The sequence below is a fragment of the Protopterus annectens genome, chromosome 7.part0 (genome assembly GCF_019279795.1).
Source record: "Protopterus annectens isolate FY-2018-M chromosome 7.part0, PAN1.0, whole genome shotgun sequence".
Lineage (NCBI taxonomy): Eukaryota > Metazoa > Chordata > Ceratodontiformes > Protopteridae > Protopterus > Protopterus annectens.
Genome location: NC_056739.1, coordinates 1,576,529,967 through 1,576,549,705, shown reverse-complemented (window position 1 = coordinate 1,576,549,705; position 19,739 = coordinate 1,576,529,967). Strand labels below are relative to the sequence as shown.

Sequence of the window (19,739 nt, the reverse complement as noted above, 5' to 3'; positions counted from 1 at the left end):
ATGAGAACACCTCGGGGTGGGCAGTTACTTACCAGTATTGGCCACCTTGTTGGGTATTCTTGTTTATTTGTGGAGTAGTAATTATATTTATAGAACAGAGTGCACCAGTGAAAGTACTGTGCATGCACTGTAGTAACTACTTTAGTATGAAAATATTTGTGTGTATTAGCTAGTCTACGCATGTCTTTTTTCTGTCAGTGTTTCTGCATTTAGGCCAGTGATTTCAGAGTTAAGCGCTATATTGGGTTTTTTCTGGTTTATCCCATAGAAAACCATGTGGATTTCATTGTATGTCGGCTTTCTGTGATGTTGTATGTGTCATTATGGTGACTGTTTGAAGTCATTTATGAATTGCGTCAGTTGCTTACAGTTATTCTATAAAAAAATGTAATCATTTGTTTGCTTGTTATTTTTTAAGTGTACCCATCACTTGAATCAGATGAAGATGATCCAGTATTCAAATCTCGGTCAAAGAAGAAAAAACACTCAGATGATGCCCCTTACAGCCCCACAGGTAAGTATTTCATTTTCTGAAAATGAAACACTTTGCAAATTATAGAAAAATGACATCTTGGGCTGTTAAATTGCATTTGTTATTTAGGAATTTTGAATGCTATCAAAGGAGTAGAACTGCTTGTCATTTTGGCCTTGATTTTCAAAAGTCTAAAGTTAATATTCTACTTATATTTTCAACAAAAATCGTCCCAGCATTACTAGGTTGTGTTCTGTTGGAGTTATTGTTAAAGCTTGAAGTTATTTTATGGGGTCTATATTATATGCGCAAATGCTTAAGTTGTCGAATACAACATGATCAACACCTATTCAGCGAAAGCACAAGTCATCGAAACCTCAAAATACGGAAATACCGATGACCAAATTGTTTGGCCAACACTGTTCCACCCAGTGACGAAAATAAAACATACTTCCCACTACACCGCTCGCTACATACTACCCGCCCAAACAAAATAAATAAACCACATACATACACTAACCTAAACCGTACTTCTAACCTTACACTAACCCTTACATACATTACTATCTATGCACTTACCTTAACCCACACCCTAACACTAAGGTCCGTAACTATTGCACACTTACCTTAATAAGCTCTACCCAAACAAAATAAATAATCCACACACATACACACTTAAGACCCTACATCTAACCCTTACATATATTACTATCTATGCACTTACCTTAACCTGCACCCTAACCCTAAGATCCGTAACCATCGCACACTTACCTTACGGAGCTATACCACAGAAGGGCCGACTATGCCGAATCAGGATTTCAAATTTCATGGTCTCTGCCATTCGGTGTACTCGCGGTTCGCTTAATAGGTGTCAATCATGCTGTATTCGACAACCTAAGGATTCGCGCTTGCAACAGAGACCCATTTTATGCCATGCATTTGTTTATTTGAGGTAGGCATTACTATATAAATTTTGGGATGCAAAATGCCTAGACCTAAAAAAAAAAAACTGTATATTACAATGTATTTCTTCTCAAACTAGTGCTTGACTTATGCTTATATAGGCTTTTTAAAAAAAAAAACTCATCTTTTGATGTTCAACATTTGATCACTTTTGCAGTAGCTGAAGTTATATGGGTTATCTCTTGCCAAGGATATGACCACTGGCCAGTTTTCAAAGTTTCAGAGCACCTTGCATGTGCCCTTACTTCTGGGGCTTTGAGGAGCACAGCGTAAAAACAGTGGTTAGGGTGCCAAACCTACAGAACTTTTTTGCAGCTGTAGTGTGCTTTCCTGGAGTTCCTTCAAGGCTGGGCAGTTGATTATTTTCTTTAAAGTAGGTTTTTAGTGTGAGTAAACTGATGGATTCTTATATATGTGATTTGGGATAGGGTTATTTAAATGGTATCAGATGTCTTTGTATTTTAATTTTGAGGATGTCTTTTGATATATTTGACAAAAGTGCTAAATTTTTTGTTTTTGAAAAATACATTTTTAACATTCAGTCTCTGTTGTTCTCCTTTGGCTAGTTTACAAAACCTTTTTTCATAGCATCTGGTTGGTTCTCAGTTAGTCAATTGGCATGTCGATTTTGGGTTTTGAAACTGGTAATGGTGACCAACTTCAAGGGATATAAGAGGAATTGATGAAGAATTTAAGGTTGTTAACCCAACTTGTCTAACAACTCTCCCAACAGCTTAAACCTATTTGGATATTTTGGCTACCGGTGAAAATAACACTCTTTCCCTCTCCTTTTCCAACCCTCCCGGACAAGGTAATTCCTGTTTAGCCAACTACCTAACCAGTATGAATGCTGAGCCAGTCCCTTCGGACTTACAGTCCTTGAGTAACAGTGCACCACTTACAGACTTAACATCTTTGCTTAATACATCTTTTTGTTTTTGTGACCTTGCCACTCACGAACTTGGGACTGTGAAGTAAACTTTATTAAAGCTAGAGAATACAGTTTTAAAGTGTCAGAAACTTCAACATGAAAACAGATATTTCAAGGAGTGTATTAGACTTAAAATAGTGCCAAAAGGGCTGAGAAACTGGAAATTCCCAAATGGACTTCAACCTAAAACAGAACTCCATTGTGAGTTACTTGATTTGTTCGACCGGCAAGGCTTTGAGTTAATGGAAGTGCTTATCAAGCACAACCAAAGATCAACTGATAAACTCATACAGGGCACTACTACATTAGACACTGATGTCACTAGAGATCTTTTATTTGACCAGCATCAGAATGTTTACTATAACATTTTTTCCAAACTTGATAAAATTACAACTGAGATTAAAGCCTGGAAGGAGGAAAAAATACTTCGGGGCCAGTCTGAATATCAGAAGCAATTAACCTACCCTTTACCTAAGGATTCCTCTCTGGTCAGCTAGGACAAATTTGGTTCAACCAATCAGGCTTTGGACAAGGACGTCAATCAGGAAGAATGGCACTACCCTTTAGATGCAGCTTTCCCAAGGCTTTCAAAAAGTATTCTGAGTGGGAAACAACCACACATGGAAAGCCAGAACCAGCACCAGAACAGACAACCGAGTTTACATCAGAACCAGCAGCATGTATGGGGGTGGGGGGTGGGAGAGCCATTAAACGGTTCTATTAGTTTATTTGAAGTATCAGATTTAATTACAGAAAACCTGGGTCGGGCTGTGCTTTGTAACTTACAAGGTGAGTTTTTTCCTTTATATCTATTCCAATGAAGAATACGGTACTGAAGTTGTCATTTTATTAAGTAAATGTTTTACTTTTGTGCCAACCCTTCACTCCACTATTGAGGAGCTGATTATAGACTTTAAACTGTACTTGAGAAAGTTCATAGGTTCATAGGTAGGTACTGGGCTATCTGCCCGAAGGCATATATTAGCCCAGCCACGTTGTGCGCTATTCACCACCCCTTTGGTTAGTTCCCTAGGCCCTTGATCTAGCAGCTAGTACCCTTGGCCCCTATCTAGTAGAGCTGTTGGTATGATCCCTGGTGTGAACTTTCTGTTACCCATCCACTCGTCAAGGTTCCTCTTGAAGAGTGATAGTGAGGGGCTCTGTCTTATGTAGATCGGGACCTTGTTCCATATCAAGGGAAGTCTTTGCGAAGGGAATCTAACCCTCCAGCATGTTCTATTCATTGTTGTGCTGAGGTTTATATCCCTAGAGTGTGTAGCTCGAGTAGATTTGGTTTTGCTAAGATGGAGCATGTTCAACAGTTCTGGGTTGGACATGGCTCTGTATGTTAGACAGAGATCGCCTCTGAGAAGGCGGTATGCAACAGAGAAAAGCCTTAGTTTTTTTCAATCGTGCTGCATAGGGCAACTGCTTGAGGCCAGTAATCCTCTTAGTGAGGTACCTCTGTGGTCTCTCCAGCTGCTGGAGATGCCTAGCCAGGTACATTCCAATTGGTATATTGTACTCAATAATGGGTCTGATGATGCGAACCCTTTCATGATCAGATGAGTCACATAGAAGGATTTTCTAAGCACCGTGGCAACATGGTTATCAAAGGAAAGCTGACTATCTACTTGGGTCCCTAGATCCCTTATTACTTCTTCAGATTTCAGGGGGTTACCTCCTATGTGGTAGTTTGCGGGTACTCTGTTTTTTCCAAAGGGGATTACTACGCATTTTTTAGCATTTAGCTTGAGACCATGGCTTTGACACCATGCATCAGTCTCATTAAGGCCCTTCTGGAGGATATCCATGTCGGCCGGAGACTCTATTATAGCACCCAGTTTGCAGTCGCCCGCAAACTTGGTCAGCCACAGCCCTTCAGTGCTTGCCTGTACTTCTGAGAAGTATATGCCAAACAGGAGGGGCCCCAGGACAGAGCCCTGAGGCACACCGCTTGTTACTGGTCTGGATTCGGACATAGATCCCGCTACTCTTACTTTGTGGGATCTGTCTGAGAGCCAGTTTGCAATCCATCTTGTGACCTAAGGGTTTATGCCCAGGCTGGTGAGTTTATCAATAATACCCGAATGGGGAATGGTGTCAAATGCTTTAGCAAGGTCAAGGTAAGCCGTGTGCATCTCCTTTCCCTTATCTATAGCCTGAGTAACTGTCTCAAAGAAGTCCACCAGGTTCAGGAGGCATGATCTGCCCTTGACGAAGCCAAACTGTGTGGGGTCAAGTGTTTGGAGGTTCGCAATCTTTCCATTTATGAGTTCCATAATGATTCACTCCATTGCCTTACAGATCAGACTGGTCAGGCTTATTGGTCAGTAGTTCCCAGGGTCAGTTGTGGGCCCACCCTTGTGCAGCAGAACCACCGTTGCTGTGCGCCATTCTGTGGGCACATATCCTGTCGAGAGGCTGAGACTAAACAGGGTATTCAGATGCAGAGTTAATTCATTTTGGAGCTCGTGTATGACACAACCCGGGTCACCATCGGGTCCCATGGAGGCAGTGTTTTTCGCTTTAGATAGAGCCTTATTAACCAATGTATCATTAATAATTGGAGTTACACAATCCCCTGGAATAGTAATAGGCCCTGTAGGTGGTGAAGGGGGGGGGGGATTGGCACTGAACCTGTCAGCCAAGATGTTGGCAATGTCAGTGGGGTCAATGTATTTTGTTCCATTTTGTACTAGCTCAGAACAGACCTGAGCATTGCCATTTAGGTTTTTGACGTAACCATAGAAGGCCTTATGGTTATCCTTGGCATTCTTGGCAACTTTCTTTTCGAAAATGGCTTTAGTTGACTTGATGAGGGCCCTCAGTTTCTTACTAATGCTGATCAGGGATGATTTTTCTGCTTGAGATTTGGCTTTTTTTTGTATAAGTCTCCTCCTTTTATTGCATAGTTTGCTTATGGCTGGGGTCCACCAGACTGGTTTCTTCTTGCTTGAGGAAGGAGTCTTGGTTTTATTTGGGATAGCACGGTCCATGCAGTCCTGAAGATGTATATAAAGTGCCTTGGTGTAGGATTCTGCATCTTGGATGTCATTATCCTTCTGCAAGGGAATAGTGAAGCTTTCCACTTCTGACGCAAGTAGTTTGAAGTTTTCTTTGGAAAGGTTTTTTACGATGGTTTGTTTGACTGGGGGAGGTGGAGGGGTGAGGATGTCCAGGGTTATCAGTTAAATTTAAAACTTTTTTTCAAAGATAAAGACAGTGAATTTACATTGAATAGGTTGGTATGAATAAGTGTGTTCAATCCATCCCTTTCCCCAATTTAGATTTTATTTGAAAAAATGTGTTTGTTTGACTTTAGGAAATTATTAGACTCTACACCACAGGAATTTGGTAATAACCTTACCCTTAACGAATGGTTACTGCCAAAAAGTTCAGTAATGATAAAAATGTTCGGCTGATGAAACCAGATAAAGGGGGAGGGTTGGTTATTATGACTAGGACAGATTATCGAAACCATATGTGTTTACATGTTTTAGATGGTGATTATTACGAAGAAGTCACTTTGAACTACGTGACCAGCATTTACAAGCATATTGACTGTCTACTGGCGGACATGTTAACTCTAGGTCAGATTAATGAGGAGGAATTTCATTTTCTGTATGTAAAATACCCCACTATACATTCGATTTTTGGAATTCCGAAAGTCCACAAGGATCTCATAGATCCACCTATGAAGCCCATTGTGGACGCTGGAACATTTAAGACTTGTTCTCTGGCCAGGTTTATAGATGTTAAGTTGAAAATTTGTGTAAAGCCCTTTGAACACCTTTGACAAGACTCATGGGACTTTCTAAACAACCTTAAGAAAGTAAAATTTTCCCAAAATATGATGTTTCTTACTGTAGATGTGATTAACCTTTTCAGTGTTATACCCCACAGTGAACTTTCTATGATTTCCTAGTGGCTTCCACCGATTTTGAAAATCAAGAGATTAACACCTTACAAACCCTTATGGAAATTGTACTCTCCCTCAACTTTGTGTTTTTAGACAGACAGTATTATGTTCAAAAAAAGGGGGTGGCTATGGGCACATCATGTGCCCCCATTATTGCCAGTATAATTATGTTGCAGTGGGGAAAAGAGAGTATTTTTAACACCCCCCCCCCCGTCACTATATGCCCGTTATCTAGATAACATCTTTAGATGAAAGATTCTGTTGTAGTAAATGAAATCCACTTTATTCACTCCACAAAAACACATGAATTGTTCACCAAGGATAAGCGGTTTTGTTTAGAAGATCTAGACTTCATCAGATAACTTATCACAAGTGGGAACTTCCTTATATACAAGTACAACAGGAAGTGACATAAGCAATAAAACAATTAAAGAAGCAAATTAATTTAAAGTAATACAAGCACAATGTTAGTAGTCATGGTAGTGAATGCATACAAGTGATAACCTGATTTCAAGAACACACACACAAACACACAACCCCCTAATAAATACAAAATAAATGCTAAATAACGTCATAAATATGTACATCATAAATATATGCATAAAAATGTAAATATATATAAAAATGTATATAATAGTGTTTAAAATGGAAATGTAAAAGGCTGTTTTGGATACTATTAAGTCAAATACATAAATAAATACTGAAATAAATTCTGGCGAGGTAGCTTTACCTCTCTAATGCTTTTAATTTCAGAATAGGGCTAAAAGTAATGTGCTCATTAAGACCTAGCCAGTTCCCTGCATTTAAACGTAACTGCTAATATAATTCTCTATTTCCCAAAAGTAATGACCACACCCCCCTCTTATGTCAGTGCTAATACTATCTATAATAAACAATTAAAACTTGTGATTAATGTTCTCCATGATATGCTTACTTAGGGCATTGGTATCCTTTTTATTTTTAATATCATATAAATGTTCGTATATACGGTTTTTAAACTTCCGGTCAGTCTTGCCAATGTAATAACAAGGACAGACACTGCACATAGCACAATAAATAACTTTCTCCGAGCCACAATTATATTTCTGGTTAATCCTAATCTCTACATTGTTTATGTAAAATGTGTTCCCCTCTTTTATGTATCTGCACGGATAGATCTTCTAGACGAAAGCTCTTATCCTTGATGAACAATTCATGTGTTTTTGTGGAGTGAATAAAGTGGATTTCATGTACTACAACAGAGTGTGAGTGCCACGGGCTTGGTTTCTCAGAGGGATGAGTTTCCCCTCAAAATCCAGTCCCTGGAGCGAAAAGTTAAAACCTACAAGAAACTACAATGGCAACAATTTAGTTTCCTTGCCTATCTGGAGTTGGGCATGGTTCCACGAGGACTACGGGTCCTAAATATGTCCTTATATGGTAACACCTATCCAGATTTATTAAAAAGATGGCAGGAACTAAATATAAAATTAAGTTTGAACTATATGTCATTGATGAATGACTTTTTCATTGATAAGGAGAAGCAACTGTGTTCAGAAATTGAAGCACTGGAAAAAGAAGCATCAAATTCTGCTTGTTTTAATGACTGTCTCTCTATGTATAATGATATGTTAGTGCATATTTCTGCTCTTGATGGTCGACTAGAGGCAACCAAAAGACGTAAAACTCAGAGAGATATTGATGATTTCAGCAAAGGCCGTATTTTTTCTTGGCCTAAGCAACCTGTCAATAAAAAATTAAATGTAAAAACTTTTAAAAAAGGCTTAATGTATGAACTGGATAGGTTTGAGCCTTTGGTGAATGAACCAAGTAATTTGGAAGATTTGGGTTCCTTATTGGCTGACGAGATGGCTGCTAACCAGCCACGACAAGGCTTGGATTCTTTGCTTTCTTCAACCAATGAGAAGCAAGTGGAGGTGAAGTATCAGAGTAAGGCAGTCAGGAATCAAGTTACTCCAACGATGAGAATGGCATCGGCAGAAGCAAGTTGCTCAGAGAATCAACATGAAACTAGAGCATGTACTAGTTTTTTAGACAAGAACTTATGTACACTGATGAACCTACCAGAAAAGGTTCAACTACAAAAAGAAACTGCCAGCCGACATCGATCTCGGTCACGGGGACACCCCAGGAACGGCCCAACAACGCGGAGCAAAACCAACAAACAGTCATAAGTTGTGCTTACATCGGCAGTAACACTGTGAATTCTGAAATGAATGGACAAACATTTAATGTTATAAATTTATCTGACTATATATTGACTGATTCTGATATGACATTATTATCACGAGGGATCAAGTTTATACCAGCAGGCACTGATAATGTAGTAAATGCTATTACTGAGTTAAAGGTTTTTTTTTACACAATGTTTGTTTAAAAAGTATATTCAAAGATGTGAATGCTTATGCATCCGACATTTGTAGGATAAGCAGTACGTTCATACCATTAAATGATCCGGTTATTACTGTCTTTAATAATGTGTGTAAGCAAAAAATACGAGAGTTATATGAGTCTAATTCTTTTGTTAAATCATATAATTTGACACAAACTGAATTTAATGCGTTGTTAACTTTACAGGAAAACAAGGATATTGTAATTAAGGAAGCAGACAAGGAATGAAATATTATGAATGTTAGTAATTATATTGAGGGAATGAATGAGTTGGTTTCTGACACTTCAGTGTTTAAACTTATTTCTGAACAAGATGTAAACATGATTACTAGTAAGGTAAATATGTGCATTTATGATCTGCAATTGTTGAACGATATAGATTTGACTACTTTTAACTTTTTTTCTGTCCCTTGTCCCACCATACCAGTTTTGTATGATTTGCCTAAGGTGCAAAAATCACTTAGTAATCCACCAATGAAACCAGTCGTCTCCGGACGAGGGTGGATAACCGAACCTTTGTCAGTTTATTTACAAAATGTGTTAAAATCATACTTAGGATTTATTCATAGTTTTATTAAGGATACAGGAGATTTTTTGATGCAACTACAAGAATGGTGGAATGTTAATGATGTTAATGATTTTATTTTTGTAACACTAGACATCAAGTCACTTTTTACTGTCATCCCAAACGCTTATGGTATAGAACAAATTAGAGAGCTTTTGATTGAGCATGGTCAATATACAGCAAGAAAGGTTGAGACTATTTGTGAACTCCTTGAATTGGTGTTAGATAATAATGTTTTTATTTTTAACAAGCAGATGTATTGCCAGTTAGGTGTAGGAATGGGTACTGCAGTGGCTAATAACTATGCCAATTTAACATTGGGAAAATGGGAATCCATTGCTATATGTCAGCATGGTACTTTTGGTTCAAAAGTACTTTTCTTTAAGCATTTTGTGGATGACATCTTCCTGATTTGGGGAGGGACTGATATAGAGCTAGGATAATTTTTTGCATACTTGAATGAATCTACTTCCTTCTTGAAGTTTGAGATGAATAAATCATATGAAAGTATACATTTTTTGGATGTTACTGTCTCTTCGAAGGATGGGATGTTACATACTTCTATATTCAGAAAGGATACTCATGTTAATGAGTTTCTCCATAGACAAAGTATGCATGCTAAGCATGTGTTTAAGGGCATCACAAAGAGTCAGTATAGGAGCGCTAGTAGACTCAATACTGATACAACTACTTGTTGTAAAGAAATGGATAATATGACTCAGAACTTTCTATCAAGGGGTTATGACTTTCATTAATTAAATACCATCAGGAATAGTACCTTGGATATGAGGGACGGACGGGCTATGCCCTATCTATTTAAAGATGGGCAAGATGCTGTAATACGGCAGGAAGGGAATGTACAACCCTTAAGATACTTAACGACGTATAGTAGGGCTACTCCGTCTATTGAGAAGATTACTAAGGAGAATTGGCATATCCTGAAAGCCATTCCATGGCATGAAAAATGGCTTCCTGACAGACCGTTGTTTACATATAGAAATTGTGAGAACCTTAAGCAGCATTTATGCTATAAAGATTTTTCTTTAAATAGAAAAAAAGAGTATTACTATAGCACAAAAGGTACTAGACCATGCTATAATTGCTCATGTTGCCCTAATATATGTAGCTTTAATGAGTTTGTACACCCTGTCACTAGGAAAAAGGTTTTGTTTAATGATATGGCTACTTGCAACTCCACCTTTGTGATTTATCTAGCTACCTGTACTCAATGTTCAGGTTTCTGTGTAGGGAAATCTGCAAGAAGACTACGTGACAGAATGATAGAACACAGATCCGGTATATGTAGGGCTACTGAATCTAGCTCTCTAACTAAGCATGTACAGGAATGGGTTGAATCACATGAGTTTACCTTTAGGGTTATAGAATCCCTAAGACCTCATATGAGGCATGGTGATATCATTACTAGACTGGATGTTAAAGAATATGAGTGGATCGTTCGTTTAAGGGCTGATTCATATCCTGACTTTAATAAACAAGTGACTTTAAAACCTATTTTAAAGTTAAAACAGAATGCAGTGGGCTAAAGGATATATAGAAAGAAAGAAAAAAAATTCTTTTGGTGTTTGTATAAAATGTATTTGCACTATATATATATTTTTTGTATACATATTTTTAAAGCGTTTTTTACTGAATGCTTTTAATGAATATGTTTTAATTGGTTTGTTACTCTAATAGGTTGGCTGTGTCATGTGATTTATACATACTTTAATACTTAATGGAGTTTGTTTGTTACTTTATTTGAAACACTGTTTAAGGACTTGATGTCTGAAAGCTTTGTTCGTTAATAAATTGCTTATGTTGTGAAGAAGTGCTTTGTTTTTTTACTTTTTTCTTGTTTTTGGCGTACTCCTTCACTTCATCAGCCTAAACATCTTTGTTTTTGTGGAATATAATAACAAGAACAGACATTGCACATAGCACAATAAATAACTTTCTCCTAGCCACAATTATATTTCTGGTTAATCCTAATCTCTACTTTGTTGATGTAAAATGTGTTCCCCTCTTATGTATCTGCACAGATACATAAAAGAGGGGAACACATTTTACATCAACAATATAGAGATTAGGATTAATCAGAAATATAATTGTGGCTCCAAGAAAGTTATTTATTGTGCTATGTGCAGTGTTTGTTCTTGTTATTACATTGGCAAGACTGACTGGAAGTTTAAAAACCATGTATAGGAACATCTATATGATATTAAAAATACAAAAAGAGACCAATACCCTAAGTATGCATATAATGGAGAACATTAATCACAAGTTTCAAATTTTTATTATAGATAGTATTAGCATTGACATATTTTTGGAAAAAAGATAATTATATTGGCAGTTACATTTAAATGCAGGGAACTGGCCTGGTCTTAATGAGCACATTACTATTAGCCCTCTTCTAAAATTAAAAGCATTACAGAGGTAAATCTACCTCGCCAGTATTTATTTCAATATTTTTTTATGTATTTAACTTAATAGTATCCATTGCATAAAACAGCTTTTTACATTTCCATTTCAAACACTTTTATATACATTTTTATATATATTTATATATTTATGATATAAATATTTTTGACATTGTTGTTTAGCATTTATTTTGTATTTATTAGGGGGTTGTGTGATTGTGTGTTTTTTAAATAAGGTTATCACTTGTATGCATTCACTACCAGGACTACTAACATTGTGCTTGTATTACTTTAAATTAATTTGCTTCTTTGTTTTATTGCTTATGTCACTTCCTGTTGTACTTGTATATAAGGAAGTTCCCACTTGTGATAAGTGATCTGATGAAGTCTAGATCTTCTAGACGAAAGCACTTATCCTTGGTGAACAATTCATGTGTTTTTGTGGAGTGAATAAAGTGGATTTTGTTTACTACAACAGAGTCTTTCATCTATTTTACTTGTGAGTGAGTCAAATCCAGCTACTTCATTTGGTTTCTTTATTTCTGGTTTGGTTTATACTTGTTCTTCATTTTTATTAGATGACATCTTTATTGTGTGGGAATCAGTTAGATAAGTTAGAATTGTTTATCCGATACTTGAATAGTACCTCAAGCTTTTTGAAATTTACACACAATTGGAATTTCTCCCATATTCATTATTTGGATGTGTACATCACTAAAGATACTAATGAAGAGAGAATTACCAGCAACATTTTTAGGAAAGTTACATACTCAGATAGTATGCTACATTATGAGAGCTACCATCCCAAATTTCAAAACAAAGGCATAGTTAAAGGTCAAGTTATTCAGCTGACACAGACGATATCTAAGGACGAAACTTTCCTCATAGAATGCGAGATCTTGTCATCTATGTTTAAAACTAGGGGTTAATCTATCAGTTTGGTAAAGGCCATCTATGAGGAAGTAACAAATAAAAGAGATAGAGGCATTTACATTCCCATCTTGAAATCTGAAGAGAACTGTATGCTGGTTAACTATGACAGGCAAGATAGCACTAAATTTATAGATAGGTTTGTCACCAAGTTTACAACCGATATTATTGCAATGTCAGGTATTTTAAAATCCAATTGGAAAAGTTTTACCTGTTTTAATAACATGATTAATATATCGGGTGCTGGACCAAAGTTAGTCTTTAAAAAGGGAAAATCTTTGAAGCAATACCTAGAAAGTCAGGATAATGAGACAACTTATATGTACACAAGCAAAAAGAAGGGAACATTAAAGTGTGTTTTTTGTAAAAACATACAATAGCAAGATAGAGTAGAGATTAATGGCATCAAAATAAGGTTAAAATTTCATTGTAACTGCAATACTTAAGGGATAGTGTATCTTGCTCGGTGTCAAAACTGCAATAGTTTTTATGTGGGAAAAAAACAAAAAAAAATGTAAAGAGAATTTATGAACATTTGTTAGAGATTAAAAACAAAAGAGATTCCAACGCTCTCTATAAACATCTTTCCAACTTCTCTTTTCATAGGTTCTTGTTTTTTTTGTCTAGACCTGGTTGTAAAAAACAACAGAGATGGACCTTGGGAAGATTTATTAGAATTTTCCTGAACTGAGATGGCAAATTAAGTTAAATGCATGGACACACCCAGGTTTAAATGATGGGGTTTCCCCTAGGTAGTGTCCTAAGGCTACGTTCATATAACGTATGATTATTTTCTTTAAAGTAGATTTTTAGTGCTAGTTAATTGCTGTTTTTAATGTGATTGGTGGATTCCTATACATGTGATTTGGGAGATGGTTATTTAAATAGTATCAGATGTCTTTGTATTTTAGTTCTGAGGAAGTCTTTTGATATATTCGATGAAAGCGCTCAATTTTTTGTTTTGGAAAAATACATTTTTAATATACAGTCTCTGTTGGTCTCCTTTGGCTGGTTTACACAACCTTTTTTCCTTAACATCTGGTTGGTTCTCAGTTTGTCTGCTGGGCAGTTAAAAACCCTTCTGGGAAATACTTCTGCTTCTTCATTTGTTTAGGGAAACACTTTTAAAGAATTTTTATTATGCTAGGACTGTCACTGGATTTAAGTTTTTTTTTTTTTGTAAATGCTTTTGTGGAAACACTGTGTCATATTATTTTACTGTGTTTAAATGTAGTGTTTATAGGGACTGGAAACTGTTTTTTTTTTTGGGGGGGGGTTATCAACTTTTTTACCACAAAAAATTTATTTTTTTTTTGTCAGGAGGTTTAGTAGCTTACCCAGACTCTACTACTTGCTTATCAAGCTCTTTTTCCAGCTATCCATGGAACAATTATCTGACTTTTCGGTTCTTCCCTCTCCCACCCACAAGAAGAAGAAAATGTCTTGGGAGTCTTTGGGTATCAAGCCAGTTTCCTCAGTGTCTCATCTGCCAAAGGGTGACTCTGCTGTAGCCAGCCCTGATTCCTTGAACCAGTCATCATTTCTCTTGATCCCACTGGTGTAGCTTCTTGGAAAACGGTTAAGGACTGGAAGTTAGATATTTCCACTGCAGCTGTTGGGTTGTTTTCTGCAGGGAAGGGATAACCATTCTTGTCATTCTCAGATGAGGAAGTAGATGAAGTCTTACCACATAGCTAGGCTAAGGGGCCTAAAATCCCTGTTAAATGCCTCCACAATTAATTGGTCTTTTTTGAAGAGAATCCCTTAGGGAAAGAAACAAAAAACTTGAGCATATGGCTTCTATATGGACAGGGAAGACTTGTTTAACTTTGCTGAAAGATTATTTCAAGTTTTTGATGTTTTAAATCCTGTTTCTTCATTGAGTTGTAAAAAAAGAATTCCCTTTCTATCTGACATTGATTCTCAGTCAGAAGAGCAGGGACTGGGGGGGGGGGGTGGTCTTTAATGAATTCTCCTAAAACTGCAGATCCTAATTCTGAAGAAAGTATTTCTTTAGATTTTTCCACAGAAGAATTACCTTTTTTTTTTGAAATTATAACTAAAATGAAAGAATTATTTCAATGCAAACAGAATGAAGTCCCAGTCTCCCAGCAGAATAATTTTAAATGATACAAAGTATCTCAGACGGAAAAATATCCTTTTTCAAATCCCTAATCTGTTCCTGCTGTTATATAATTATTAAATCCATCTACCAGCAAATATATTGTAAATGCTAACCCCCTGCTGCTATAATGTTCAGAATTTTAAATTTCCATGCTCGTATGTTAGCATTTTTTCTGGCTTCTTTAATTCTTTTCTTGCCAAAGATGTATTGTTTGGCCCTTCTGCTGATAAGGTATTAAAAAGATTTGATGAATGAAGAAAGTTGATTCAGTAGGTTACCCAGATGTTTCAACCACCATTTTCAAAGTTCAGTAAGAACTTAAGTGTCCACTTCAGGGCCCTTTTACAAGAAACAAAATGAAACAGTCTCAACAAGATACAAACAAACAGGAACAAAAAAGAAAAAAAAAAACAATGACAGTGAGGCTCAAGAAGGAAGGTGAGCCTCCCAGAACCAAAGACAGTCCCAAAAGTCAGAACAAGTACTTGCTGTTCAAGTTCCTCCACCCCACCCTGGCAATCTGTTAAATCTGTCCTTCAGACAAATGGGTTCTGAGAGTAATTTAACAAGGAGAAAGGTGTCAGTGGAAATCTAGGGCATTCCACCTCATCCTGCAAACCAGGCATCAATGTTACCTCTAGTTTTGAAGAAAATATTATATCTGACGTCATAGAACCAGTCCCCTCAGATCAGACAGAGGAAACAATTTTATTCAAATATCTTTATTATGCCAAAGTAAGAAGGACATCGGAGATCAGTTCCAGACCTCTTTTTTTCTCAACCTCTGTGTCATAGTCCTAAAATTCAAAATGTTATCCCTCCAAACTCTGCTATCTCTTGTTCCTCATTTCAGTTTTTTGTTAACTTTAGGCTTAAAAAAAGTTGCTTCACATCACATGCCAATGTGCAGAGAATTCAGATTGTTTTTTTTAATTTTCTGTATCTGGCTTACATTATAAGTTCTCTTGTAATCCTTTGGTCTATTTACTGCACCAAGGGAATTAACAAAGTGTTTGACTCAGGTAATTGCTCACTGCAGACTACAAGGCATACACTTCTTTCCATATTTGGACAATCGTATTATATCTGCAGACTCTTTTTCCCAATGTCAAGACTGTCTGACACATATCTCCTTCTCAGCCTGTGGTTCTAGGTTAACTTACAGAAATTATCTCCAATTCCTTCCCACAAAATATTTTTTTTTCTGGGATGTCTACTGGATACCTTCATCTATGTTCATTCTGGCAGTTGTCTGTTCTGGATGCATCCTGAGGAAAGCTCTTTCTTCCTATGGACAAAGAAGAACTGTACAAAGAAAAGTTCTGGTCTTTTCCATCCAGTTCTTGACATCTGTCAGGAAATATCTCAGAATTCTGGGTTCCTTTGATTATCATGATTCTCTTGGCCAGACTTCACATGAGAAGAATTCAGCAGTACTTCAGTTAGGTCTGGTCCTGACATCAACATCCCATACCATTTCAGGTTCCAGTGCAGGAGTTTGTAAGAAGGGAGTTACAATGGTGGGTATACTAGTTATTTCCTCATTCCAGGTCTTCCCTTCTCCCTTTCTTCTTTGTCTCCTCTTTGGTTTGTTACAATAGATGCTTCAGACTTTGCATGGGGAGCTTTATCCAAAGGGGTGAAAGTGCAGGGTCTGTGGAACAAGCAGGACCGACATAAGCACATAAATGCTATGGAAGTGATGGCAGAAATGCTCCAAAACCTAACCTTTGGTCTCCAGGACCTTTATAAGTAATGACAGACAACACCACAGTGATGTGGCATATAAACAAACGGGGTACCAGATCTTACCCCCTTTGCAGGCCTGCCAAGGTAGCATGAAATGTATCAACTCAGCTCAGTCTGACTCTCCAGGCTTCATACTATCTGGAAGTGCAAAACATTACTGCAGGCAAGCTGAGCAGTACCAGGACAGACTTTCACAAATTAAAACTGCACCCAGGGGGGGTCTTTCAGGAATTGATTTAACTATGGGGAACTCCTCATTTGATCTGTTTGCCTCTTTTCAAAACAAAAAATTAAAGAAATTCTGCTTCAGGATTCTTTGTTAGCAGGCGTGGAAGATAGATGCTTTCTCACTTCTGTGGACAGGAATGTGATGCATACTTTTCCACCATTTCCATTGATATCCAGAGTTCTTCTAATCTTCCAGAAGGACTCCCCAAAGGTAGTTGTGGTGACTTCCTTTTGGCCCAGATGACAGTGTTTCTCCCTTCTTCTTTTGAAAATGTTCAAGGACTGTCACCTCAGGCTTCCCCACAGGGTGGATTTACTCATAGAAAATATGGTTTGTGTAATATACTCCAGCATAAAAGTCATTCATTTAACTACCTGAATAACAGAATTTTAATGCCTTCTAGGCACCTTATTTCAGAGGCTGTGCAACTGGTAGTTAAGGAGGCTAAAGAACCTGCTAATAGAAAATCATATATGAGTAAGTGAAAACAATTAAGAACCTGATACTAGAAAATCATATATAAGTGGAAAAATATATATAATTGCTTCTATACTAAGAACCAGGACCCTTATAAGGCCTGGATGCCTCTGGTTCTAAAATATTTGTATGAGTTATTATCCTCTGGCCTTCCTTGCTCCAATATCAGGATTCATCTTTTGGCCATCTCTGCTTCTCTTCCATTAGATTCCCCCATTCTGTCATATACCTCAAGTCAAACAGGTTTTGAAAAGGGTTTTACATACCTCTGTTCCTTGAAAACAGATGGCTTCTTCTTGGAATCTTCACTTTGTGCTTGCAAAACTGACACTTCTTTCACTTGAACCATCCCATCAGGCTGATCTGAGGTTTATAACCTGGAAAAGTGTTACTCATTGCTCTAACTTCTGCAAAAAATGTCTGAGTTACAAACTCTTACAGAGTCAGTCTAATTTTTCACAAGGGCAGAGTGTCTTTGAGAACAAATCCCCCTCCTTTATGCCTAAAATGGTTTCAGAGTTTGTTTTGAGTCAGCATTAGATCTCTGTTGTAGTAGCCTAAGCTGTATGGGCAGATTACCAGAGTTTAGTTTAGTTTAGTTTAGTTTAGTTTAGAATTATGGATATTCTTTCTATAACCTAAAAACAAGGAAGAAAGAATTTTGCATACTCTGGATGTCCACAAGCAGCTCAGATACTACTTGAACAGAACAAAATTCTTTAAGAAGGCCGATCAGCTATTTATTTTCTTTAAAGGTTAGAAAAAGGACAACCATGAGCAAAGTAGTCAATTTCTAAATTATAGCCTCATGCTGTTTCTTTCTGCTGTTCTCACTGTAACAACATTACTTTCAGGAAGATTCAGGGCTCAGTCTACCAGGGATTTGGCTTCTTCTTTGTCATTTTGGAAATGTGTAGACTAGAGAGAGAGATGCAACTTGGTCTTCTTTACATACTTTTGCAAAACATTACAAACTGGATTCCTTTTCCAGGACCAGAACAGGTTTTACTAGAATTATTCTCCAGCAGCTCCTGGATTCTCAAACTCCTTCCTGCTCCCTGTAATTCTAAACTCTGGTAATCTACCCGTACAACTGAGACTAATACAACAGAGATGTAATGTTGAACATAGTCCAGTTATGTAAGTAAACTTACCTTTAACAGTAGTTGTTCTAATGTGTGTGTGCATGTGTATATGTCTATATTTATATATATATATCTATATATCTCTCTCTCTCTATATATATATATATATATATATATGTATATATACATATATATGAGAGAGAGAAAGATATATATGTGTGTGTGTGTGTGTGCGCGCGCGCGTGTGTGTGTTGTATTAGGGTCCACTGAAAGTTTGCCCTTTCCCCAAGATTGTGTGATCTTGGAGTTAATATATATAATTAACAGGGGGTGTGGGGCACAGCACCCCACATTGGGGGGGGGGGTCCAGGGAGGCGCAGTCCCCTGCAAAAACAATGTTTTATTATATTTTATATTTTTTGTAGCTGAAGGTTTATTCTTCACTATAAAGTAAAGTTTAAGTTCATTTCTCCATTAGCCAAGGAATAGTGCCAAACAAAGTTAAAAGCTTTTCAAAAGTGGAATTACATTTGCAAATTTTATCAACATAATTGGTTTGAATTATTATTGTCTAACTGAAATAGTCTTTGATTTGTTTTAAAATAATTTAATTTGGGATAATACTTATTTGCAATATGTATGGGCATTTTGGAGTGGCCAATCAACTGATAGGATTTTGGGAAGTGGCAGGAAACCTGAATATCCAGAGGAAACCTGTACAGACACAGGGAGAATATGCAGACTCCAGTCACAATAACCAGAGAGCAGGACTTAACCTTGGATGAGGCATTGTGTGTCCAAAAATTCAATAATTGCTGCTTATCAGCCAAGTCAGAAAATTTTAAAATAATGTTCATATTAGGAAGAAACAGTTTTAACTTTATTTCAAAGGTTGTTTTTTTGTATAGTGGCTCAGTAGAAAGCCTGTATTTGTGGAAGAGTTGTGCCAGTCTGTCTGAGGACATACCTTATCATCTTCTTTTGGCTGTTCCCGTTAGGGGTTGCCACAGTGGATCATCTGTTTCCATTTCTTCCTGTCCTCTGCATCTTGCTCTGTCACACCAACCACCTGCATGTCCTCTCTCACCACATCCGTAAACCTTATCTTAGGCCTTCCTCTTTTCCTGTTACCTGGTAGCTTCATCCTTAGCATCTTTTTCCCAATATACTCAGCATCCCTCCTCAGCACATGTCCAAACCAGCATAATCTTGCCACACTGGTTTTGTCTCCAAACCTTCCAACCTAGGCTGACCCTCTAATATACTTATTCCTAATCCTGTCCACCCTCATCACACCCAGTGCAAATCATAACATCTTTAACTGTGCCACATCCAGCTCTAACTCCTGCCTTTTTGTCAATGCCACTGTCTCTAACCCATATAACATAGCTGGTCTCATTACCCTCTTGTAGACCTTCCCTTTCACTCTTACTGGTACTCATCTGTCACAAATCACTCCTAACACTCTTCTCCACCCACTCCA

At 37.2% G+C, this 19,739-nt stretch overlaps 1 protein-coding gene across 5 annotated transcripts in view; it reads left to right on the top strand.

The window, feature by feature from the left end:
* The window catches only part of PHF2 (PHD finger protein 2), a 3,400,138-nt gene that overhangs the window by 2,775,124 nt on the left and 605,275 nt on the right, over window positions 1–19,739 (top strand). For all 5 annotated transcript variants that reach the window (XM_044078128.1, XM_044078127.1, XM_044078125.1 and 2 more), the window contains exon 20: window positions 419–514. In XM_044078128.1, coding sequence (XP_043934063.1) covers window positions 419–514 — 96 coding nt within the window. The remainder of the gene's footprint in view (window positions 1–418; window positions 515–19,739) is intronic.